The sequence below is a fragment of the Schistocerca americana genome, chromosome 11 (assembly GCF_021461395.2).
Source record: "Schistocerca americana isolate TAMUIC-IGC-003095 chromosome 11, iqSchAmer2.1, whole genome shotgun sequence".
Taxonomy (NCBI): domain Eukaryota; kingdom Metazoa; phylum Arthropoda; class Insecta; order Orthoptera; family Acrididae; genus Schistocerca; species Schistocerca americana.
Window position 1 is genome coordinate 52,518,412 of NC_060129.1, and position 27,092 is coordinate 52,545,503.

At 42.9% G+C, this 27,092-nt stretch overlaps 1 protein-coding gene across 1 annotated transcript in view; it reads right to left on the reverse strand.

Annotated features, from left to right (window-relative positions):
• LOC124553878 (ankyrin-3-like) overlaps nucleotides 1-27,092 on the reverse strand; it is a 58,267-nt gene that overhangs the window by 25,500 nt on the left and 5,675 nt on the right. The window contains exons 2-3 of the mRNA XM_047127881.1: nucleotides 20,640-20,774; nucleotides 2,399-2,960 (exon numbers count right to left, since the gene is read on the reverse strand). Of these exons, the coding sequence (XP_046983837.1) occupies nucleotides 2,399-2,960; nucleotides 20,640-20,727 (650 nt within the window). The 5' untranslated portion in view covers nucleotides 20,728-20,774. The remainder of the gene's footprint in view (nucleotides 1-2,398; nucleotides 2,961-20,639; nucleotides 20,775-27,092) is intronic.

The following is a 27,092-nucleotide window of genomic DNA, read 5'->3' on the forward strand; positions in this document are numbered from 1 at the left end:
GCGTTGTGTAAATCTGCGCATTTTGTGGATCTTCATGAGTTGTAGAGACTGGCTTGTTGTCTCCTGAAGTGACCGCAGGCTGTTTGAGGAGTGAGTACCTACAACTTCCTGGAGACGTACTTGTGCCACGTCCTGCAACGGAAGTCTTCCTCATGATTCGATTCAGGACCGCACCATTCTTCTTGGAACCTAGCACACATCTTAAGACGTGTATCTAATAACACTGTACTATTTGTGGAGAATAAACGAAGTTTGTTGTCTGAACCGTAGGTATATTTCAGAAATAAACATAGAAAGTGAAGGAGAAACATAGAAATGAAAATGCAGTAGTTATGTGGAAATAGCGATCAGTCTTACCGTCTTCTGTAGATCACCTATTTTTTCCAAGATTTGATATTTATGTCATGACAACGTCAGAGATGGAAAGTTTTAAATTCTTTTCTGATCTGTTTGAACTGCGCTGTAGAGTTCCTGGTGTTAATGTCGGACTACACGCTTGTTGATCAACGCCATCTTTCCATTATGCAGCATATGCCGCTTGTAAGTATCTCATTGTGAACACCAGCAGAGACAGCAAACAACAATATATGTAATACTGAGTAAAGAGATTTATGGTAAATTGCACATCACACAGAATAAAGCCTGTAGGCTCGCTGCCCTGGCTGCTCACACTACACATCTTGTGTCCACGGTACATCTGCTGTGAGCAGCACATCACTGTGTCCACCACTGATATGGCTCCTGCCGTCTTCACAGCAAATTGACCACTTATTCAGATACTTTACACCACAACCTATAAGGCTGATGCACATATGCAGTTCAGCACAAATAATGACCGCAAATAATGATAAAACCATTTATAAATCAATGAATAATTTAGTTCTCCAATGACTTTTTTAACCTAACCTATCCGCTAATAAACCCAGTGGGACCTAGTACTTCTTTAAATCTAACAGGTGTGAATATTACAGTTTAACAAGTCAAGGCTGTATAATACTAAACACGAATTCTTTACAGACGAATGGAAATGGTAGAAAGCGAGCATTGGAAGACCAGTTTGGATTCAATACAAATGTTGCAAGACGTGAGGCAATACTGACCCTACGACTTATAAGATAGCTTAACGGTACGTAAACCTACGTTTGTAAGATTTGGGGACATAGAGAATCTTTTGAGAATGTTTACTGGAACACTCTTTTTCAAATTTTGAAGGTGGCAGGGGTCAAATACAGGGAGCGAAAGGCTATTTACAATTAGTACAGAAACCAGATGGCAGCAATAACAATTGACAGGCATGACAGGGAAGCAGTGTTTGGGAAGGCACTGAGACAGGGCTGTAGCCTATCCCTGATGTTATTCAATCTACATATTGAGCAAGCAGTAAAGGGAAAAAAAGAGAAATTTGGAGTAGGAATTAAAATCCATGGAGATGAAATAAGGACTCTGAGGTTTGGCGACAACATTGCAATTCTGTCACAGACAGCAAAGGACCAGGAAGAGCAGTTGAAAGAAATAGACAGTGTCTTGAAAGGAGGATATAAGATGGACATCAACAAAAGCAAAAGGCAGATAATGGAACGTAGTTGAATTAAATCAGGTGATGCTGAGGGAATTAGATTAGGAAATGACAAACTTAAAGTAGTACATGAGTTTTGCTATTTGGGGAGCAAAGTAGCTGATGATAGTTGAAGTAGAGGGCATATAAAATGTAGACCAGCAGTGGCAAGGAAAGCGTTTCTGAAGAAGAGATGTTTGTTAACATCGAGTATAGGTTCAAGAGTCAGGAAGCCTTTTCTGAAAGTATTTGTATGGAGTGTAGCCATGTATGGAAGTGAAAGATTGATGATAAATAGTTTAGTCAAGAAAAGAATAGAAGCTTTCCAAATGTGGTGCTACAGAAAAATGCTGGAGATTAGATTGGTAGATCACATAACTAATGAGGATGCATTGAATAGAAATTGGGGGAGAAGAGGAATTTGTAGCACTTTAATTAAGGAAGGGATCCGTTGGTTGGACATATTCTGAGGCATCACTGATTTAGTATTCAGGGCAGCGTGGTGGGTAAAAACTTTAGAGGGAGACCCAGACATGAATATATTAAGCTGGTTCAGAAGGATGTTGGTTGCAGTAGGTACTGGGAGATGAAAAAGCTTGCACAGGATACAGTAGCATGGACAGCTCCTTCGAACCAGTCTCTGGACTGAAGACCATAACAACAACATCAATCTAACATGAGAAATCAATGTAAGTATCACCAGATATCAGAAAATGTCTGTCAGTGATGGTTTATTTTGCTGCCCAGATACACGTAAGGAAACTCGGGAGCTGGAAATACACGCACACACACAGAACTACACAGGACTGGACAACGGAGACTTGTAGCTTGTCTTGTGTTTACCTGGTTTCTGCCGGTGGCTGAGACAGCAGCTTGAGCACTTCAATCAGATCTTCAGGCTGACAATGTAGCGCGTCTGCCCAGCCCTTCGTGGCCATGACGTGTAAAATATGAGTCTTTATAAAGGTGGCGGCGGTCTTCTCAAGAGTGCTACAGGAGTTCCGAATAGCGAGCACAGCTGTGGTCACCGCAGTCTCAATAGACAGCTGTGAGGCCAACTGCTGCTCGCACTGTGCCTTCAGGCCTGACAAGCCGTACTTATGAGCCGCGACCAGCAGCTGGGGGGCCATTCTGGCCAGCTGCGTGGCCTGCAGGGTATACATGTAGGCCACGAGATGGCGCAGCAACTGGCCCCCCACGTCTGGGACTGTGGCCTCCAGCGTGCCGTGGCTGAAAATAGAGGCGAACACGGGACTCCTGACGGCCAGGACGGCCCTGTGCGCTGCCAGACGTGTGTCGCCCGCCACCAGAGTCACCACGGCGCTGTCTCCAGCGTCCAGCAGGGTGCCCAGGTCCACAGCTGCAGCCTCTTTCCCCTCCTGGACCTGTCCTGCTGTGGGCGATTCTGAAACACAGCGTCACTGAGTAGACCTTCCCCCTTGCACAGCACTCTCCATGTGAGAACATGCTTGAGCCACAAGTAGATCTGCGTCAACCATCACTTCCTAACACTAAAAGAAGTAGACTTCGCCATACTGCTGGTAGTATCATGTGGGTCATTTTTTACCTGCAGTAGAAAACCACCATTTTGTTCGTATTTGGGTGGTATTTTGAGTGTCTTCATGTTGACAATACGTCTCTAAAATGAATAGTACACGTTAAAATATAAATTTTCTCTAAGTAAACATTTTTTTATTTTAAATGTCACAGAAGAAATTCCACAATCTTTCGTAAATTTGGTAAAGCAATGTTGCAATGTTTTTCTTTATAAAAAGATTGAAACAGAATCAAAACATATTGTTTATGTATTAATAGTATTTTTCCTTTTATATAATAATAAGATGAGTACCAAATATTTGTGAAAGATTCTAAAAAGCCGTAGGTGACTAAAATGCTCTGCATTTTTTGTAGTTATTACTATGAAGGAAATAAATCATAAGAACAAATAACTTCAGCCTATAATTATAAGTATTTAAGTATATTTAGGAACAAGGACGTGACAGAATTGCCTAATCTGGGATTCTGGGATTCAGAAAGCCGACAAGAGTTTTTGCCCGTCAACTTTTGCACACGTACTTGTTGCACTTGACGTTTTATTTCCCTTTGTTGTTTTGTTGTCTGCAGGAAACCTGAATTTGAGAAGACCTTCTAATTCCTTATTGGCCACTGGCACTATCGAGTGCCTGTAAGGGGAGACTGACTTTTGTCTGCAGTGTGTAAGAGGCAGCACGGTCATCTGCTACCCTGAGGATAAGGTCCCGACGTGAAATCTTCTTAGACGTAGGTAACTTAAAAATTGTGCGAGCGTTAATCATGGCGAGGACAAGGAAAAGACACGTACAGGGTATCGTTCGGTAACAACTCAGAGACTGTAGTATCTACCGATTTGGTCAAAAACATTATAAAATTTCACAGTTTATGGAAGTTACCTCCCAGTATTCTCATTCATCTGACATCCAGCAGGCATGTTATTTTGTTTCTTTATTGTTACTTAAACACCTTTACAAGAAAGGTAGGCCGGCAGCGGCCTATCTATGCCGCTTTTTGGTCACAGATAACACACATGTAGCATGATGAGAAACGAAAAAACAAAACGAACATGGTGGATAAAAAACAGTAGTCAGACATATTAAACTACATGTAGTCACTTACAGGCGCAATGTGCGAATAAAAAACGTTCAGCAGCTGTTCACAAACAGAGAAGACAGAAATTACACACGTGAAACGTTGGAGTACTAACATAGACACACTTAAGCACTAACACGAAGACACACACAAACACTAGCGACAATCTCCGGCGCATGACTATTCACTGTTCATGCACAAAGCCAGGGACTTGCCAAAGGGGAAAGGTGTGGGTAGGATGGAGAGGGGGAGGGTGTAGATGCCAGTGACAGAGGAGAAGTGAGGGGGGGAAGAAGGATAGGGGTACGGTACGCCCAGGGGAGAGGAGGGAGGGAGGAAGAGATGAGGAAGAGAAGGAAGAGAGGGTGCCCTGGGGAAAAACCACAGGTGGAGGCAGTGGAGGATTAAAATTGGTAGGAGGGGTAGATGGAAGGGGTGAGGGCATCATCAGGCAAGGGGAGTTGGCAGAAGGCACCTTGGGGAACGGTATGGAGTGTGGAGAGATGGAGAGTGGGTGGGATGTGGGAGTACAGGCGCAGAAGTGGACGGGGGTGGGACAGCATGGAAGAGACAAGTGGGTGAAGGGAATCAAGTCTCAGGAGGTGTAGAGGATCTGTATCAATTCAAGGAAAAGGAGGAGGTGTGGGAATGGAATGAGGTCCACGTGGGGGAGGGTAGGCACATGCAATAGGCGAGGCAGAGCACATGGTGTTCCACAATTTGAAGGGATTTGTAGAAGGTGGAAGAGTCAGAGGTGCAGGAGGGATGGGCATAGCAGAGGATAGGGTGGATGAGGGATTTATAGATGTAAAGGATGATGGAGGGGTCCAGACTCCATGTGCGGCCAGAAAGGAGCTTGAGGAGGCGGAGTTGGGAGTCTGCCTTGGCTTGGATTGTCTGGAGATGGGGGGATCCAGGAGAGGTGACGGTCAAGGGTGACGCCAAGGCAAGGTACTTGAGAGTGGGGGTGAGGTTGATAGGATGGCCGTAGATGGAGAGATAGAAATCCACAGAAGGAAGGGGTGGTTTTGCCTACAGTGATCGCCTGGGTCTTTGAAGGATTGACCTTGAGCAACCACTGGTTACACCATGTGATGAATCGGTCAAGATGCGATTGGAGAAGGTGTTGGCAGCATTGCAGGGTGGGGGCGAGGGGAAGGAAGGCGGTGTCATCGGCTTAGTGGAGGTGAATGGGGGCTGAAAGTAGTGGCATGTCCGCCGTACATACAAGGTAGAGAAGAGGGGAGAGGACAGAACCTTGCAGCACACTGGCGGAGGGGTATAAGGTGTAGGAATCCGTATTATGGATGGTGACATAGGAAGGACGTTGTAAAAGATAGGACCCAATCAGACGGACGTAGTTAATAGGAAGGGCGAAGGTTTGGAGCTTGAAGAGGAGACCGGAATACGATACACAGTCGTAAGGACGTTCAAGGTCGAGCGAGAGGGAGATGGTGGAGAGACGGGAGTTGAGTTGTTCAGAGGGGAAGTGAGTGAGGTGAGGGAGAAGGTCATCAGCAGCGAAGGAAAGCCACGTTGGGTAGTGAGAAGGAGGTGGTGCTGCCTGAGATGCTGGTGGATGCGTCGGGTAAGGATGGAATGCATGCTACTCAGGATACGGATATCTTTTACTTTTTCCTGTGGTAAGCTGCGAGAAGATGGTCGCCTGACTTGTGTGTTGCATACCATGTGTCCTCTCTACTTCGTGCTGCAGGAAGAACCTCATTGAGTGATCTCCGAAGACCACAAACTAAACTTGTTCCTTTTTGTTTCAGCTCATCTGCCTGTTTCATGGAGGTGAAGAAGCTGTCAGTCGTAACGTTCCATAAGGGCGACGCGACTAACATCTGCTGTAGGGTAAGAGAACTGTTAGCAGTGCTCCAGACAGTAGTGTAGGAGGGGGCGAAGGATTCTGCACTGTCTCGAATGAAAAACAGCCCGCAGTTGCACTAAATTTTGTTTATTTTAAATATGGACCATGGTTTCTGCTGTAATAATATAGCCTTGTTCAGAACTCATAAACACAAATAAATGAAAAATGTCTTAGACCAGCAGCTGCGTCAAGACCAATAAAATAGCTTCAAGAAACATAAGCCTGTTCCGAACATAAAGAAAATTACATATGGCAACGTATGTCCTCCGGCACTACCTCTTTTATGCTGTCGCTGCCTCGATGAAAATAATGAAGTGTAATATGTCACATACTATTCTGTAGTTTTGCAGTGTTACTCCGTGTAGGTCAGCATGTCGCCAGTTCATAGAAAACGGAAAGCCTCGCTGATATAAAGTATCATTCGACAACCGAATAATTTGTATTTAACATTCTTTTTGGCCCAAAGTAGAATATACTCTAACAGCTCATGAATAACGTCGAGGCGTGCCCAGAAACTATTTAGTGCCAGAAAACCGGTATTACCTGATATCAAACTGTTCGGGTACGGGTCAAAGATGACCCACATCGTACTACTGGTATAATAGATAAATTTTTCGTACTTATAGGTGAGTGAGCTAGGGGGGATGAAATTTGGGTAAGTTGTACAACCCCATAAATGATGAAAAGTCACGGGAGGATTTGGTCGTGCGATGATTATAGAGGCGGGTAAGCTGGGTCAAAAATGACCCACATAGTACTCCTAGTAGAAATATTGTTCTTCACAAGTCAGTACAACAATACGACATTCTTCCTGTGTCAAAAAAATGAGTCACGTGAGTCACATATCCTTAACGACACCATTTGATCCAGCACATCTTAGATTCCACCTTAAATGAAGCGGACGAAGTCACGACGAAACTGTATTTTTAATGGTTTGTGACAAAACGACGACAAATCAGCGTCCGAGTACCTGTCGTGGATGGCCACGTTCTCCAACACATTGTTGCTTATTTAGGAAATAAAATAGCTGGAGGTGTCAGGAGCGAGGAAAAAGTAAGAATCAGAACAAAACCTAGAAAAAAGATGTTAGCCTCTAAAACTGACTGCTAACACACCAGAAAAATGCTTCCAAAAGCGTGTTTGTAGTGTTGCATCTTGTAAATGTGAGACCTGGAATCCTTGATATGAGGAACTGAAAAACGTAATACTTTTGAAATGTGTTGTTACAGGCACACCGTGAAAAGTCAAAGGGACTAATAAGATAACAAACAACGAAATCAATAAAATAATGCTGGCTAGAAGGGGTTTGTTGATTATCTGTTTAGGTGCAATGGACATATATATACCAGAAAAATACCAGAGGAAGTCCACGGTTGAAGTTCGGGGATCAAACTACGAGAGATGCCTGCTGCTACATCCACACAGAGGTGGCAAAATCATGGGATAGCGGTATGCACTTTCACATATGACGGTAGTCCGGCGTACAAAAGGTTTGAAGCGGCAGTTTATTGATCGAGCCGTCGATTGTATTCAGGTGATTCACATGAAAAGGTTTCCAGCTTGATTATAGCCGCACGACGGAGATTAATAAACTTTGAACGCTGATTAGAAGGAGGAGGTAGACAAATGGGACATTCCATTTCGGAAATCGTTAGACAATTCAACATTGGGAGATCCACAGCGTCAAGAGTATGCTGAGAGTACCTCTCATCACAAACAGGGCAATGGCCGACGGCGTTCATTTAGGGGCCGAGAGCAGCGGCGTTTGTCAGTGCTAAGAAGCGAGGAACACCTGGCGAAACAACCGCAAAAATCAATGTGAGACATACGATAAACGCATCTCTTAGGACAGTGCAGCGAACTTACGTTAATGGGCTATGACAGCAGGTGACCAATGTGAGTGCATTTGCATAACAGCACGACTTTCCCTGTAGCCCCTCTCCTGTGCTCGTGATCACACTGGTAGGACCCTAGACGACTGGAAGACGGTGGTCTGATTGGAAGTGTCCCGATTAAAGTTGGTAAGATCTGAAACTTCCTGGCAGATTAAAACTGCGTGCCCGACCGAGACTCGAACTCGGGACCTTTCCCTTTCGCGGGCAAGTGCTCTACCAACTGAGCTACCGAAGCACGACTCACTCCCGGTACTCACAGCTTTACTTCTGCCAGTACCTCGTCTCCTACCTTCCAAACTTTACAGAAGCTCTACTGCGAACCTTGCAGAACTAGCACTCCTGAAAGAAAGGATATTGCGGAGACATGGCTTAGCCATTTGGTAATATCTGATTGTAGAGTTCGAGGATGGTGTAGATCCCGACGAAGTCATGGCCCAAGTTGTCAACAAGACACAGTGCAAGCTGGTGCTAGCTTCATACTGGTGTGGACTGTGTTTACATGGAGTGGACTGGGTCCTCTGGTCCCATTGAGCCGATCATTGATTGGAAATAGTAATGTTTGGCTGCGTGGAGACAATACAGGATCGGGCTGTAATTATGAGATAAGTATTTGTTCGCTAAGTGTCAAAAAATTTTATTACCACCTGAGGATACAACAGTTCCAAAACTTTTCTCTGCCTAATGCAATTTATATATTTCCCTCACTTTGCAAATTTGCCAATATCGAACATTCAACTTTATTTTAGTTTACTTTGCCAAAGAGGACGGTGTCTTCCGTAAGTACTGTCTGTTTTTCGCTATGACAAGTCTGGTAAAGGTAGTAATCAAAATGTTACAGCCCTGGAAAACTCCAAGTTTCTGGTGTAGAAGTAATGATCTTCTATATTTCAACATCCAGGCCTGCAGTACTTACTATATAGCTACTCCAATTCATGGTCAAAATTTTGTTCACATGACGATGAACAAGGCAAGAGAAATGAAACATCGCTAGGACCAAGGCTTGGTGGAACAGGTGGGAAGGAAACAGAAAAGGGCTAGACCCTCTCATCGATGTGGTGATTATCTGTGGAAGTCAGGAGATTGCATTAAGGCCCCGTTAACGACTTAGATCCTACTGAACTTGACAAACAGGATGACAAGTACATGGGTAACTTCCGTGCAATTATAAAGCATGTTTCTGAGGACAGGCCTACGACTGTGCTGCATCTATGTGGGGGAATTCCTGTGGGGTTCATGCATTCATGCATCAGAACTACCCTTTAGCTGTTTATTCTCACTGTGGAGCTCATAATTTCTGCAAAATCCATCTGTTTTTCATTATTGAGTATCCCAGTTGAAGCAGAATATATTGTCTTAGTTTCTTTATTGTCCGTTCGAAAGGCAAATTAACTGTTTGTCACAATTTATAATTACAATCTGACTATACCTCCTCTGCGTTTCGGAACAAAATACAATTCTGTGGATTTGGCTCCACCTAAATCCCTGGAGCCGGAACTAAACATTGAAATGACCAACACTGGGTGAGAGCTGTTTTCCAAATCAGAAGCCTACTTCTCGCCGCTACATTGTCGTCATCGATGGCGTATAGACAACAGCATGAATCGGCCAACTCTCGTCGATGGGAACTGTCCACAGTGATCCCTGGGTTTCTTTAAATAGTTATTCTCCAAGAAGAACCGTGCGGTCCCGTTCTAACTCGTGACCGGATACAGGCACGGTCTCGAGATAAGGCCAGCGACCTCTTACTTTTGCCTGTCGAGATATCTATTGATCTGTAGTTCTTGGTGCGCCTTCTGAAAATCTTGCGTGGCTGCTATGGACTGCATGAGTGTTACATTCTGTGGCATACATGGTACAACCATAATTCATGTTGCCACTGCCCGCCCTTCTCCCCCAAAAGTGCATCTAGGCCACAGCAGGCCCTGGAGGCCTCGACCGTGTTGGAGCATTCACCATTCTGGGGGGGGGGAGGGGGGGGGGACTGGATCCACTTCTATTCATATGGGATGAGAGTGTGACGAATTGTGGCTGGCCACAGGAGGTCTTGGGTGGGGGAAATGGTATATGGCGCAAAGAGAGTCGCATTACAGGCATCTGGAGTGCAAGAAAGAGTTATGGCACCCATTAGTGGTTTGGATCCATGATGGGCCAATACTTCATGGATATGCCAGCAGCAACAGCGTCTTCGCAGCAACTGGAATTCAAACATTGCCTGCCCAATCAAATGGAGAATAAAGGGAGGGTGTCCACAGCTGCACTGGATCCTGCAAAGAAAACCTTCACCATCTATTGATCCAAGAAGGTATGGGGCTGTTCTGATTCTAGGGAAAATTGTGATTTGTGAGGTTGACCGTGTGGACTGATGAAATTAAATTGAACAGCAAGAATCAGAATTCTGCTGATTATAATTGGGGCCATTGTCAGTGACCAAGGCTTTTGGGACGCCTTAAAGGACGAACAACCATGAAACAATCTGGATCGTCTTCACTGAGGTTGTGAATGACATGAAAAACACAAAGCAGAACCCACTGCTTACATTCAAAATCAGACTCCACACAGATCCAAGGAATGGGCCAGCAAAGTCCAAATGAAGACAGGACCAATGAGTCCCCATAGGAGGCCATGGAAAATACTGACAGGGGCACAGCTTGCTTGTTTTGACATGTGAGGCACTCTTTCACCATTCTCGCATTAAGTGTCTCCACACCCTTCCAGCCGGCCGAAGTGGCCGCGCGGTTCTGGCGCTGCAGTCTGGAACCGCGAGACCGCTACGGTCGCAGGTTCGAATCCTGCCTCAGGCATGGATGTGTGTGATGTCCCTAGGTTAGTTAGGTTTAACTAGTTCTAAGTTCTAGGGGACTAATGACCTCAGCAGTTGAGTCCCATAGTGCTCAGAGCCATTTTTGAACACCCTTCCAGTAGATGTATTGCTAGGAGAGTCAAAATGACTTCCCAATGCCATAGGGTTCTGGGAATGAGGACCTGAGCGTGGCGCATCACGACCTTTATCAGCACAATGTGATGCAAGGATAAAGACTTTTTCTGCGTGCTGCAGAAGGCTTGGAGGTCTGGGTACACGAGACATTACTTTGTCAGCGGGCCATCTTTCTGCTGTATAATGCAAAACCTCGTGGAGGACATGGCCTGTCACTGTGTGTTATCCCAAAAGGCGTGCATCAATTTTGGAAGATAGGTCTTTGATGATGGCAGTCTCACTGTCCTCATGAAAACAGACCTGGATCCTCATGAAATTCTGGGTTCTGGCTGACATGAAATCGCGATAGGATATTGACATTGGCAGGGGCGGCATTTGGGTGATATTAGATACCATAGGCATATCCTGAGAGAAACAGAGTGCACAGTGGCAAGTTGCTGAATACTTGAAGAGACGCATTAGAGGCTTATGATCTGTCATGAGTGTGAAACGGCGGCTATAGATGTAGGCATGGAAGCGTTTGCTGCCAAAGATGATGACCAAAGCCTCCTTTTCTATGTGGTTCCCCTATCCTGCTGTAAGTGGATACAGACGCAGTGGGTCGCTCCACGCCATTCTCAATATGGGACAAAAGTGTGCCAGTCAGCATCGGCCACTAACACCAATGGTTTCGTTGGATTGTATGCCATGAGACAAGTAGGTCGAAGAGGGCCTTCTTCAGGCTTTGGAACACCTTATTACATTAAGATGGCCACTTCCAGGGAACTCTGTTACAGAGCGAGTGGTGCCAGAATCGCTGAAGCATGGGGCATGAATGATCTATAGCAGTTTCGCTGACTTAGACTTCGGCTGGATTGCATCTATCGAGGCCAGTAATTTTTGGATGGCAGGCACACAATGTGGTGTAAGCCATTTGGCTGATGTCCTGAAGATGTGTCGTAAATATTCGACCTGGTGGATGGAAAAAGAACATTTGCCAAGATTACAACGAAGGTAAGCTTCTGTGAATGGGGAGAAGAGCAACATCAGCTGTATACTTTCCAACAACAAGATATTTGTCAAGGCAGCTCACGGTCCCTGAGACGTCCTTTAAGTGTTGCTCATTCCCCACCGCCCCCCATGAACCATGGACCTTGCTGTTTGTGGGGAGGCTTGCATGCCTCAGCAATACAGATGGCCATACCGTACGTGCAAACACAATGGAGGGGTATCTGTTGAGAGGCCAGACAAATGTGTGGTTCCCGTAGAGGGGCAGCAGCCTTTTCAATACTTGCAGGGGCTACAATCTGGATGACTGACTGATCTGGCCTTGTAACACTAGCCAAAACGGCCTTGCTGTGCTGGTACCGTGAACAGCTGAAAGCAATGGGAAACTACAGCTATAATTTTGCCCAAGGGCATGCAGCTTTGCTGTATGGTTAACTGATGATTGCGTCCTCTTGGGTAAAATATTCCAGAGGTAAAATAGTCCCCCATTAGGATCTCTGAGCAGGGACTACTCAAGAGGATGTCGTTATCAGAAGAAAGAAAATTGGCGTTCTACAGATCGGAGTGCGGAATGTCAGATCCCTTAATTGGGCAGGTAGATTAGAGAATTTAAACAGGGAAATGGATAGGTTAAAGTTAGATATAGTGGGAATTAGTGAAGTTCGGTGGCAGGAGGATCAAGACTTTTGGTCAGGTGAATTCAGGGTTATAAATACAAAATCAAAGAGGGGTAATGCAGGAGTAGGTTTAATAATGAATAAAAAAAATAACAGTGCAGGTAAGCTACTACAAACAGCGTAGTGAAAGCATTATTGTGGCCAAGATAGACATGCAGCCCATGCCTACTACAGTACTACAAGTTTATATGGCAACTAGCTCTGCAGATGATGGAGAAGTTTATGAAATGTATGATGAGATAAAAGAAATTATTCAGGTAGTGAAGGGATACATAGTAGGTGAATATGGACTGGGGATTAGAAATGAAAGAGGAAGCTGTCTGGTAGAATTTTGCACAGAGCATAACTTAATCATAGCTAACTCTTGGTTCAAGAATCATAAAAGAAGGTTATATACATGGAATAATCGTGGAGATACTAGGATGTATCAGATAGGTTATATAAAGGCAAGACAGAAATTTAGGAACCAGGTTTTAAATTGTAAGACATTTCCAGGGGCGGATATGGAATCTGACCACAATGTATAGGTTATAAACTGTAGATTGAAACTGAAGAAACTGGAAAAAGGTGTGAATTTAAGGGGATGGGACCTGGATAAAGCGGCTAAACCAGAGTTTGTACAGAGCTTCAGGGACGGCATAAGGGAACAATTGACGGGAATGGTGGAAAGAAATACAGTAGAAGAAGAATGGGCAGCTCTGAGGGACGAAGTAGAGAAGCAAGCAGAGAATCAAGTAGGTAAAACGACGAGGGCTAGTAGAAATCCTTGGGTAACAGAAAACATATTGAATTTAACTGATGAAAGGACAAAAAATAAAAATTCAGTAAATGAGGCAGGCAAAAAGGAATACAAACGTCTCAAAAATGATATCGACAGGAAGTGCAAAACGGCTAAGCATGGCTGGCTAGAGGACAAATGTAAGGATGTAGAGGCTTACCTCAATAGGGGTAAGGTAGATACTGCCTATAGGAAAATTAATGAGACCTTTGGAGAAAAGAGAGCCACTTGTATGAATATCAAGAGCTCAGATGGAAATCCAGTTCTAGGCAAAGAAGGGAAAGCAGAAAGGTGGAAGGAGTATACAGAGGGTCTATACAAGGAGGATGTACTTGAGGACAATATTATGGAAATGGAAGAGGATGTGGATGAAGATGAAATGAGAGGTACGATACTGCGTGAAGAGTTTGACAGAGCACTGAAAGACCTGAATCGAAACAAGGCCACGGGACAAGACAAGATTCCATTAGAACTACTGACGGCCATGGGAGAGCCAGTCCTTACAAAACTCTACCATCTGGTGAGCAAGATGTATGAGACAAGCTAAATACCCTCAGACTTCAAGAAGAATATAATAATTCCAATCCCAAAGAAAGCACTTGTTGACAGATGTAAAATTACCGAACTATCAGTTTAATAAGTCACAGCTGCAAAATACTAACACGAATTCTTTACAGGCGAATGGAAAAACTGGAAGAAGCCGACCTCGGGGAAGATCAGTTTGGATTCCGTAGAAATGTTGGAACACGTGAAGCAATACCTTATGACTTATCTTAGAGTTATCTTAGAAGACTTATCTTAGAAGAAAGGCAAACCTACGTTTGTAGCATTTGTGGACTTAGAGAAAGCTTTTGACAATGTTAACTGGAATACTCTCTATCAAATTCTAAAGGTGTCAGGGGTAAAATACAGGGAGCGAAAGGCTTGTTACAATTTGTACAGAAACCAGAAGGCAGTTATAAGAGTCGAGGGACACAAAAGAGAAGCAGTTATTGGGAAGGGAGTAAGACAGGTTTGTAGCCTCTTCGTGATGTTATTCAATCTGTATATTGAGCAAGCATTAAAGGAAACAAAAGAAAAGTTCGGAGTAGGTATTAAAATCCATGGATAAGAAATAAAAACTTCGAGGTTCACCGATGACATTGAAATTCTGCCAGAGACAGAAAAGCATTTGGAAGAGCAGTTGAACGGAATGGATAGTGTCTTGAAAGGAGATATAAAATGAACAGCAACAAAAGCAAACGAGGATAATGGAATGTAGTCGAATTAAGTCGGGTGATGCTGAGGGAATTAGATTAGGATATGAGACGATTAAAGTAGTAAAGGAATTTTGCCATTTGGTGAACAAAATAACTGATGATGGTCGAAGTAGAGAGGATATAAAATGTGGACTGGCAATGGCAAGGAAAACGTTTGTGAAGAAGAGAAATTTGTTAACATCGAATATTGATATAAGTGTCAGGAAGTCGTTTCTGAAAGTATGGAGTGTAGCCATGTATGGAATTGAAACATGGACGATAAACAGTTTGGACAAGAAAAGAATAGAAGTTTTCGAAATGTAGTGCTACAGAAGAATACTGAACATGGGTAGATCACATAACTAAGGAGGAAGTGTTGAATAGAATTGGGGAGAAGAGGAGTTTGTGGCACAACTTGACAAGAAGAAAGGACCGGTTGGTAGGACATGTTCTGTGGCATCAGGGGATCACAAATTTTGCACTGGAGGGCAGTGTGGAGGGTAAAAATCGTAGAGGGAGACCAAGAGATGAATACACTAAGCAGATTCAGAAGGATGGAGGTTGCAGTAAGTACTGGGAGATGAAGAAGCTTGCACAGGATAGAGTAGCATGGAGAGCTGCATCAAACCAGTCTCAGGACTGAAGACCACAACAACAACATAGTACCTGCAAAAAACCGATGTAACTTTGGCGATGCCAAACGGAAGCTATGTATATTGGAGCAATCCAAAAGGAGTGGCTATGATGGTTATGATTACAGTCTCCTGGGAGCCGTTACGCAGTTTGAGGTGGAGATAAGCATCATGAAGGTCATTTTTGGCAAATAAGCATAATGAAGGTCATTTTTGGCAAATACCACAGACCCAGCGAGATTTAAACAGTGTCCTGAAGCATAGGAGTGATATATCTGACGACTACAGATTGGGCATTTACAGTATCTTGGAAGTCACGACAAATGCAGCCAGTGCCTGATGGTTTCTCCACAGTCAAGTTGGAAGGGCCCACTGGCTGTGTGTTACTGGGTTGAAGACACTCTCGTCCTGAAGATGTTGCTAGTCCTGTTGACACTTATCCTGGTATGAAAACTCGACGCTACAGACCTTAAATAATTTTGGAGCTGCAGTAAGAGATATATGTGACTGGAACCCCAGGATGCTCACTGGCAGCACACTGGTCCTAATTTAACCAAGATGTAGGTGGTGTAGGGGGAGGCCCAGGGCTTGGACTGCATCAGAGGTGGCGCAGAACTCAAGCCCCAAGGCATGGAATAAGTCTAAGCTGGATAGATTAGAGACCTGAGGCGCCACAACCATCGGAATCCAAGCTGGAGTTACTGTGGCGCCACAGTAGCGTTTGTTATGGAAAAGTCCTCTAACAGATACGTCCTGTAACAGAAATGGTGTTGTTACTAAAACTACATAACTTTGTTGTGAAGGTATGGAAATGAAAATGCCGTGTGACTAGGGTCTCCCGTCAGGTAGACCGGTCGCCTGGTGTGCCTGGAGGAGACTTAATGGCTTGTGTAGGCCAGTCGATTACTGTAGCTGATGACCCAGTGTCAGTCTGTAAGGTGACTGGCATGCGTTACAACTTAGCTTGTACAGAAAGCAACTGAGTAAACTGCAAGACTATAGCCTGTACCAGTGTCGCTTCTGTAAAATATGGATGGGTAGAATATTCCTTGGTGTCGCCCAGTCACCAGTCCACAGACATAGAAGTGCAGTTGTGGCAAATTTCAGCTTTGTGGGTACACTAACACCTAGTAACACAATTCACCTTGTGGAAATGGCACTGAGGACTTTTCCAGACTTGGGCTACAACCAATGTTGCAAAGCTTCGAATTTGGGTTATGTGGCTAACACAGCTTCGATAAAAGCTGCTGCTTTGGCAGCCTGCTCAGAAGCTTGAATGATAGGAAGTCATGAGATGAGCAATCGATTTTTGAGGTTCACAAGATTCTATTGGAGGTTTTCATCAGGAATGTGAGCTAAAATCTTGTCACAGATGAGAGCTGATGCACAAGGGATGCATTGTGGCACATGGGGACCAGCATTCCTGAGAGAGACCCCGGGACCTAGCTATTGATTTAGGAATGTAGATTCTGACAGCTAAAGAACTCGCATTGAGCCGCAGCAATGTGTATCTGAGCATTGAAGTTTTATACGGCTTTCATGCGTTCATGGCTGGACTATGGGTGCATGGTTTATGCGAGGCCTTTTGATTTGAATTGACACTGTCCACCTTGAGGGGCTTCAGTTGGCCACAGGTCGCTATAGGACCAGTCCCATACCCAGCCAATTCGCAGAGGTTGTGGGGTCACCAGCAGCTCCACCTAGTGCATCAGGCATGCAAGTTCCTCACAGCTCCAACTTCACCCACAATCTATAATGTTGCTCATCCCCCTTATTTCCAACCATTTAAGAGCCACATGCCATTTGCGATCCACGTGCACCATGTACTGCCCCAAATCCAGGGTTTTAACTGCCTGCTGCCATGGTTACTGGAGATACCCAGAGTGATTTTAGATTTGGGGCGCTACAAGAGAGATTACACTCCTGCTTCCGCTTTTAATGACATATTTTCTGACATTTTACCTGGGCACCACAACAATATAGCTGTTTTTATGCATTTATCGCTACAAGGGGATCCTGTTGGTTGCTCTTTCTTTTTTTTTTGACAGATCTTGTCCTCAAGATCAGACTGCCTTAAGCGCTTACTGTCTTTTATGCAGAATTTTATGCGATCTTGCGGTCATTGGAGTAGGTGAGACGTTCTTCCAGTGATACATTTCTTGTCTCATCCGATTTTCTAAGTTCCCTTCACTCTGTAAAACGTTTGTACTCAGCAGGGAAGCTAGTCCCTCCTCCATCTACAACGACTGGGATTTAGGTGTCTTTTTGCTGGGTACCAAGACACATCGGAATTGCGAGGAACGAAAGGACAGATCTGGCAGCTCAGAGGATTGTCTCGATTCTCAAGTATTACAGTGTGCCATCCTCCTGTATGCTATCGCCTCGATGTTGAGGTTAAGAGTCTTACATCCGCGGTGAGTGGCTGGAGGAGACTTTGGTCCACAATGAAAGCTCTGTTCTGGAGAACAGATGTAGCGTAGGTGCATAGGAAACATGACAGAACCCAGACGACAAGTGCTGCATTCCACTTGGTAATATATGCAAGAGTTAAGAAGAATCAGGATACTTGTATAGAATTCTTCGACCTAGGAAAAGCGTTCTACAGTGTGAAATGGCTAGATATACTCGGAAATTTGGGTATACAATAATATGTATAGGAACACAGAAGAAGCTATAAGAACAGAAGACTATGAGAAAAGAGATGTGCTTAATGAGGGTGTAAGGTAGTGAAACGGTGATTCTCCCCAACTGTCTAATCTGTACATTTAGGAAACCGTAATGAAAATAAAAGCGAAATGTAGGAGTTGGATTAACAGTCATGGTTATAAAGTGCCATGGGGAAGATTCGCTGAAAACATTACTGTCAGTGAAGATCAGGAAGAATTATACGGTCTGTTGTATGGAATGGGGAGTCAAATGAATGCAGATATGTACTTAGTGTGAACAAATGAAAGATTAACGTAATGAAGAATACCAGAAATGAGATTAGCATTAAATTTAACGTCAAAGTCTGGGATCACAAAATAGATGAAGGAATTTTGCTTCCTTGAAAGCAAAATTACAGATGAAGGACAAAGTAAGGCGGATTTGAGAGGCAGACATGCAGAGGGAAAGATGGCTTTCCTCCGCCGAAGGTGTCTACTACAACCAAACATAAGGAAAATATTTCTAAGATATCACGTCCTGGTATGAATTTTCAACGTGGAAGTGAAATAACCCGTTCTACTCTGAGGGTAAGAGGTTGGCACAGGGAGGAAGTAGTGACAGTGCATCAGACTAGGCAGAAGGCACATGACACACATTGACCAGGTACATGAGATGCTCAAATGTCACTGACATTAGACTTGCAGTGTATATCGTACAACAACTAACTCCCAATATTTTACATGAAAGTTATGAGTCACCTGTCTGTAACCACTGGTAACTCAACCAAACCATCCTGCCTTCCAGAAATAAGCATCACATGACGTGGCAGTACATCACGTAAACAGCTGAAAACCTACTCTGGGGAAATAGATGGAATAAACAGATTTCACTTATGTTTTAATGCAACACTTCACCACAGTAAATGTCTTATCAAAATGAAATACACCATCGTATGATCTCTTTAGAAAAAGGTGCCCTACACAAAATTCTAGGGAACTCTAATTGGATGTTACAAATGTGGAGAACCTCAAATTATTAAAATAATTAATTCATACAATTAAATGTATTGAATACTTTGCAATTAGGAATAAAAATAATTTGGCTTTCAGAGGAATATTCCTATCTTTGTATTTGTGTATACCTTAGAGCACTGAAACAGAAATTCTTTTTCTGTAAATATCTTGTTTGATTGGAGTATAGCCTTTGTGCTGTTCAGCCTGCTATTAGCAATTATAAAATCAGTAACTCATCAGTTAACTGGCTAAAACCTTGACCCATCACAGGAAGTTTCTGTGGCATCAGAACAAGGTGTTACATTTTTGTATAGCCTAGCGTCCCCTTATACTTCGAATTTCTGGTAACAATCTGCACACAGCAGGCGTTAATTAGGTGTGAAATTAAATTAATGCTTACAGACGACACCAACGTGGTTACTTAAAATTTATGATCTACAGACATCAATTACGTCCCATTCTTGAATGACATTCTGTTTACCATGTGGTTCCTTTGAAACAGTGTACATATCAGCTACATACTGTTTCAAAAATGTAGACCTACTTGTAACGTATTGTTACAGAAAGTAAATAGCAATAATTTGATGGACATTCACTCAGATAGCAATCATAATAGAGAACATGGCATATCTCACACTGTGAAGAGGAACATGGTTTATTATTGATTTACTAATGTTACTAACAAGAGAACGATAATGCTACTGGCATAGTTGCAGCATGTGCCATGTAACTGGCTCTTAAGCTCATACCTGTCTTCCTAAAATAACCATTATTTCCAAGAAAAGAGAAACTAGTATGTTGTTCAAAATAAATTGAAGGAGTAAGTGCTAAAAGTTATCTATATAGATGGGAACACTTAACACTCCTTCAAAATTTACTGTCTGTGCCCATGTGAAGGTTCTATGGAACTCTGTTCTACATGAAAGCAAATGTTCAGCTGAACCACAATGATGACATCCACCATTAATTTAAAAATTCTGTCACTGATGAAAGGACACGTTGGAAGCAAACGTACCATAATTTTGAACCAATACCTCAATGAATTTAAACAGATAAGAAACAGGGATATAACGTAGTCAGCACAAGCATTACAATTTCTGATGGATACCTCCTGAGATGATTAACATTGTCAGATTCGTGGTTTTAATTGGTTATATAAATATTGTGAACGTAAGAAGGTTTTTCTGTAAATATAAATTTATGGAAGGCGATGTACAATGTACTACCGTAATCCTGGAAGACATGTCAAATACCTGTATACCACGACTACTTATGTGAAATAGATGCTGTTTAGCTTCGTCTATTGATGTGTTATATTGACCTAGACGGGACCAGTAAACCTTTATGAAAATAATTCAGAAAAAGGCTATGATTACCACTGTCTAGGTCTACCAATACGTATGTAACACATATGTAAACTGTATTCCAACTCATACAGACTATAAAAACAAAAGTAATAATATAGGAACTCAGTGAAGTTAGAGATTTTGCACATGATAATCAAATGACCCAAATCAGTTATTAAATCATCAAATAAGTCTAGCAATGAGATAAGTTTGCACTGCACGAATTTCTTCAACCATGAAAAGTTTCTGGAAGTAATGGAAAATAATGGCACTTACTCAAATTGTCAGTTCCAAAGTGGTAGCCTGTGAGTTCAGGATCGAGAAACAAATATATAAAATACTTAATGAAAATATGGAATATGTTTTTCATTACCTGCTAAAACTGGTTATTCATTATCATATACAGACTTACGTAAATTTATACAAGTAAAATCCTTACCTGTACTGGGATGAGAGTCGCTATAGTCGGCAGCTGTGAGTACTGCGACAAAAATACAGATGAACCAACTAACGCTTCTGCAGAACATGATGTAAGGACAATGCTGTCAGGCCAAATAAACAACTGCTGGAGAATCTGTAAGTTGATGAGTAAGTAAATCTCCACAATTTATTTACTTTCAACAAACTGGATAGAAAATCTAAATTAATATAATAACCTAATCTGGATTAGGATGGTTAATGGGGAAACCATACTAGGAGGTTCGAAAAATCCAGTTTTTATTGTATAAATCGTTAAGCTAACTATCCAAGAATACTCTGTCAAAATTTCAAAGTGAAATTCGCATTCGTACAGAAAGAAATTCTTCCGATATAAGATTTATCAGGGGATGAATTACTGGAGAAATGTGTAGGTGGCCACACACAAAATGCTAATGAAACTTTTAATTCCACTATTTGGTGATTATCTCGCAATCACTTGCACTCCGGACTAAAAGTGGTTGATTTGGCGTCGTATTTAGCAGCTGGCTTATTCAATGAAGGAAATTCATCCCTTCTGATGGCCATGAACGAGGCAGGAATTGTAGGAGACACGTAAAGCTTCAGTTACGCCGAACAAATGGATAACCAGCGCGTATGCTGGCACAATCGACGTAGTTCTTTGAATCGAAGGAAAGTCGGAAGGCACGCAAAGCACTGCAGCAAGCGCAAAATGAAGCCTGTGAGGAAGAAGAATGGTTACTATATGCTGCTGGAATCGCAGATCAATTGGTAAGTATTTTTACATTATTGTTGACTTCCTTGAATTTCCAGTTTCCAAGAATTGATTTCTCAAACGCGTTCATCTCCAAATGACTTTTTTCACATTTGTGTGCAGTCTAACTCAAAAAGTATTGAATCGATCATTATTAAATGTGATAGTATGATTCTGTATAAAATTACTAATTATATGAACCAACTTATGAGGAGATGTCATGATTTCAGGGGTATTTTTCTTCGCCTAAATGGAGAAAAAAAAACGTGAAAATCGCAGTAAATTGTTCCAACGTCTGCACAGTTTTTAATTTCCATTATTTTCACCTGCACTGAGGCTCACATTCTTAAAAAATAAGTTAGTAACGTAAAATCAAATCCTCTCTGATTTCAGGTGAAAATCGGAATGGCTACACTGCACGTAATTGAAGAACTATACTCACAATCTTCAGCGGATATCACAGAGCAACTTTGTTATTTTTTGGCTGAAATTAATCAAAAAATTCACAAAAACTCACGGACTTTGAACATGGTCTGGCGATTAGACGTCACTTTTATAATACGTCTGTATGCGAGATTTCCACACTCCTACACATCCCTAGCTATTTACAATTTGTACAGAAACCAGATGGCAGTTATAAGAGTCGAGGGACATGAAAGGGAAGCAGTGGTTGGGAAGGGAGTAAGACAGGGTTGTAGCCTCTCCCCGATGTTGTTCAATCTGTATATTGAGCAAGCAAGGAAGGAAACAAAAGAAAAATTCGGAGTAGGTATTAAAATTCATGGAGAAGAAATAAAAAGTTTGAGGTTCGCCGATGACATTGTAATTCTGTAAGAGACAGCAAAGGACTTGGAAGAGCAGTTGAATGGAATGGACAGTGTCTTGAAAGGAGGATATAAGATGAACATCAACAAAAGCAAAACAAGGATAATGGAATGTAGTCTAATTAAGTCGGGTGATGCTGAGGGAATTAGATTAGGAAATGAGGCACTTAAAGTAGTAAAGGAGTTTTGCTATTTGGGGAGCAAAATAACTGATGATGGTCGAAGTAGAGAGGATATAAAATGTAGGCTGGCAATGGCAAGGAAAGCGTTTCTGAAGAAGAGAAATTTGTTAACATCCAGTATTGATTTAAGTGTCAGGAAGTCATTTCTGAAAGTATTCGTATGGAGTGTAGCCATGTATGGAAGTGAAACATGGGCGATAAATAGTTTGGACAAGAAGAGAATAGAAGCTTTTGAAATGTGGTGCTACAGAAGAATGCTGAAGATTAGATGGGTAGATCACATAACTAATGAGGAAGTATTGAATAGGATTGGGGAGAAGAGAAGTTTGTGGCACAACTTGACCAGAAGAAGGGATCGGTTGGTAGGACATGTTCTGAGGCATCAAGGGATCACCAATTTAGTATTGGAGGGCAGCGTGGAGGGTAAAAATCGTAGAGGGAGACCAAGAGATGAATACACTAAGCAGATTCAGAAGGATGTAGGTTGCAGTAGGTACTGGGAGATGAAAAAGCTTGCACAGGATAGAGTAGCATGGAGAGCTGCATCAAACCAGTCTCAGGACTGAAGACCACAACAACAACAACACATCCCTAGGTCCACTATTTGACATGTGATAGTGAGATGGAAACGTGAAGCGCCAAATACAGCACAATAGCGTACAGGCCGGCCTCGTCTGTTGACTGACAGACTGCCGACAGCTTGAGAAGGTTGTAATGTGTAACAAGCAGATATCTATCCAGACGGTCACACAGGAATTCCGAACTGCATCAGGATCCACTGTAACAACTATGACAGTTAGGCGGGAGATGAGAAAACTAGGATTTCACAGTCGAGCGGCTGCTCGTAAGCCACACATCGCGCAGGTAAATGCCAAACAAAGCCGCGCTTGCTGTAAGGAGCGTAAACATTGGACGACTGAACAGTGGAAAAACGTTGCGTGGAGTGACGAATCACGGTACACAATGTGGCCAGCTGATAGCAGATGTGGTTACCGAGAATGTCCAGTGAACGTCATCTGCCAGCGTCTGTAGTGCAAACAGTAAAATTCGGAGGCGGTGGTGTTATGGTGTGGTCGTGTTTTCCATGGAGGGAGCTTGCACCCCTTGTTTTTTGCGTGGTACTATCACAGCGCAGGCCTATATTGATATTTTAAGCATCTCATTGCTTCTCACTGTTGGAGAGCAATTCGGGGATGGCTATTGCATCTTTCAAAACGATCGAGCACCTTTCATAATGCAGAGCCTAAGGCGGCAGTAGAAGACAATATCATCCCTGTAACGGACTGTCCTGCACAGAGTCCTGATATGAGTCTTATGGAACGCCTTTGGGATGTTTTGGAGCACCGACATCATGCCAGGTATCACAGAAAAACATCGATATCTCTCTTCAGTGCAGCACTCCATGAAGAATGTGCTGCCATTCCCCAAGAAACCTTCCAGCATCTGACTGAACGTATGCCTGCGAGTGTGGAAGCTGTCATCAAAGCAAAGAGTGAGCCAACACCATATTACATTCCAGCATTAGTGATGGACAGGCCACGAACTTGTAACTTATTTTCAGCCAGGTGTCCGAATACTTTTGATCACATTGTGTATTTTCAAGGTCAAAATCTTATATGAGTCATCTCGCATATATTAAGAGAAAATCAGGCACTCCCTCATACGTTACTCACTCACTGTCTTTATGTACAACAAAGCATTTGCACAGCATTACACAGAATGTTACCAGTTTCTTGTATAGTGGTAAAGTCAAAACCAGTTCACAATAATTGTACAAATCGCACCAGTTGTGGAAGTGGACTGTGTCAAGAATGCGAGAGAAGAGCACTAGCAGAGAAACCAACATTCTGCTACATTTTGAAAACAACGGAGTACACTAGGTCTTGGCCAGGCTGGAGTTTAGGGACGTTCATCAGTCTGTCAGGGAAGTACTGGTGCAGGAACGAGAGAAGAAGGAAGCGCGCGTTTAGAGCAAGCTGGTTTCAGGTACCAGAGAGCAGAGAAGGAAAAGTCGGCAAAGTGCGGTCAGCTACGACAGAAAGCTGAAAATACAGGAGTGTCTGCTCTGCATGGCGACTGCGTCACAAGAGGGCGACTTGAGTGTCCTCTGCTCAACAGGACGCGCCCAGTGGTAACATGTGACCCCTTTCTCAAGCTTCCCAAACGGCTGTGGGGTACATTCAGCAGGGGAATGAAATCGTACCCTGTCAACGGATTTTTCTAGATAGAGCCCCATATCCTACGCAGGGTTCTACATCTACATCTACATCTACGTGATTACTCAGCTACTCACAATAAAGTGCCTGGCAGAGGGTTCAATGAATCACCTTCAAGATGTCTCTCTACCGTTCCACTCTCGAATGGTGCGTGGGAAAAACCAGTACATAAATTTTTCTGTGTGAGCCCTAATTTCTCTTGTTTTATAGTGATGATCATTTCTCCCTATGTAGGTGGGTGCCAACAGAATGTTTTCGTAATCGGAGGAAAAAACTGATGATTGAAATTTCATAAGAAGATCCCATTGTGACGAAAAACGCTTTTGCTTTAATGATTCCCACTCCGATTCACATATCATTTCTGTGCCACTATCTCCCCTATTTCGCGATAATATAACACGAGCAGCCCTTCTTTGAACTTTTCAGGTGTCATCCCTCAGTACCACCTGATGGGGATCCCACACCGCACAGCAACACTCCAGAATAGGGCGGACAAGCGTGGTGTAAGCAGTCTCTTTAGAAGACCTGTTGCGCCTTCTAAGTGTTCTGCCAACGAATCGCAGTCTTTGGTTTGCTCTACCCACAACCTTATCTATGTGCTCGTTCCAATTTCGGTTATTTGTAATTGTAATGCCTAAGTATTTAATTGAATTTGCAGCCTTCAGATTTGTGTGAGTCATCGCGTAATCGTAATTTAGTGGATTTCTTTTAGCACTCATGAGAATAACTTCACAGTTTTGTTTATTCAGTGTCGATTCTCATTTTCCGCACCACACAGATATCTTATCTAAATCATTTTGCAATTCGGTATGGTCATCTGATGACATTGTAAGACAATAAATGACAGCATCTTCTGCAAAGATCCTAAGACGGCTACTCAATTTGTCTCCTATGTTGTTAATATAGACCAGAAACAATAGAGGGCCTATAACACTTCCTTGGGGAACGCCGGATATTACTTCTGTTTTACTCGATGTCTTTCCGTCCTTTACTACAAACTGTGACCTTTCTGACAGGAAATCACGAATCAAGTCGCACAACTCAGGAGATATTCCATAGGCATGGTTGGAAGAAGCTTGTGAGGAACGGTGTCGAAAGCCTTCTGGAAATCTAAAAATAGGAATCCCCCGTCGACAGCACTTATTACTTCGTGAGTAAAAAGACCTAGTTGTGTTTTAAAAGAACGATATTTTCTGAGTCCTTGCTGATTATGTGTCAATAGATAGTTTTCTTCCGGTGCATCATAATGTTCGGATGTACTGGTTGGTCACATAGGAACTGCAAGAACTCATGCTAGTTTCTAGGACAGCAGCTTGGCTGCAGCTATATGCGTAACAGAAAATGTAAAGCATACATACAGGGTGTCTAACATAAAATTTGCTCTGAAAATATTGTGGAGATGGAAAGTGCTATTGATGCGCAGTTTTCACAGAACGTACATGTAGTCAGGGCTCCGTATTGTTGGCCAATAAACAGTTTGTAATAATATTTGTAAAGTGTATTTTTTGTGCAAAGGTACACTTTTTGAATGGAACAATGCTTACTGTCACTAAGAAACTAAAAATAGTGTAAATTATAATGTTGGTTGGTCTGTTGCATAATTCTAGTGCAAGCTGCTTACAATATAAATACTTTGTAAAGTTGCCACACTGTCACTTGTACAATACCTGTGGTAGTACACACTAAAGGACAACGTAAATGCATGCACTAGTTATGTGGATTCCGGGCAGTAACGAGGTAACTGACCATCACAGGTTGTGTTCACAATGACCACCAGCAGCGGCAGCACACGTTTCCTATCTGATATGGAGCGACTGCTGCACACATGCTAGCATTTCGTCGAACATTTCAGAGCAGGCTGCAGTTATGACTCGTTGCGTATCATCAAGTGTAGTCGGTATGTCCTTGCAGACAGCGTCATTCAGCTTTCCCCACAGAAAAAGTCTACAGGCATCAAATCTGGAAAATGGGGCAGCTAACGTACTGGTCCTCGCCATCCAATCCAACGTTTTGGAAACAATTTGTGAAGACACACTGTAATACTCCACGCACTATGTAGTGCACAGCGGTCATATTGGTAACACAGGTTCCTCCTTGTGCGCAGAGGAAAGCCGTCTAGTATCTGTGGGAGATGGTTTGTTAGGAGGCTGTGATAGTTGTGCGCATTCATTGTTCTATCTATGAAACTCATGCCTATGATTTGATGGTTTACTATCCCACAGCAAATGTTTACACTCCATGGGCACTGATGTTCCACCCGAGGAAGCCAATGGGGATTGTCAACATACCAACAGTGCACGTTTTCACCGTTTACCTGGCTTCACCACTAAAGAAGACACATGACACATCTGGAGTACTAGTCGTAATGCTTATGTACAGAAGTTAACACGAGTCTTATAATTGTTTCCATGGAGCTCTTGACTGAGGTAGATGTAATGGGGATGGAATTTAGGCTGATGGAGAATGTGTAGGGCACTT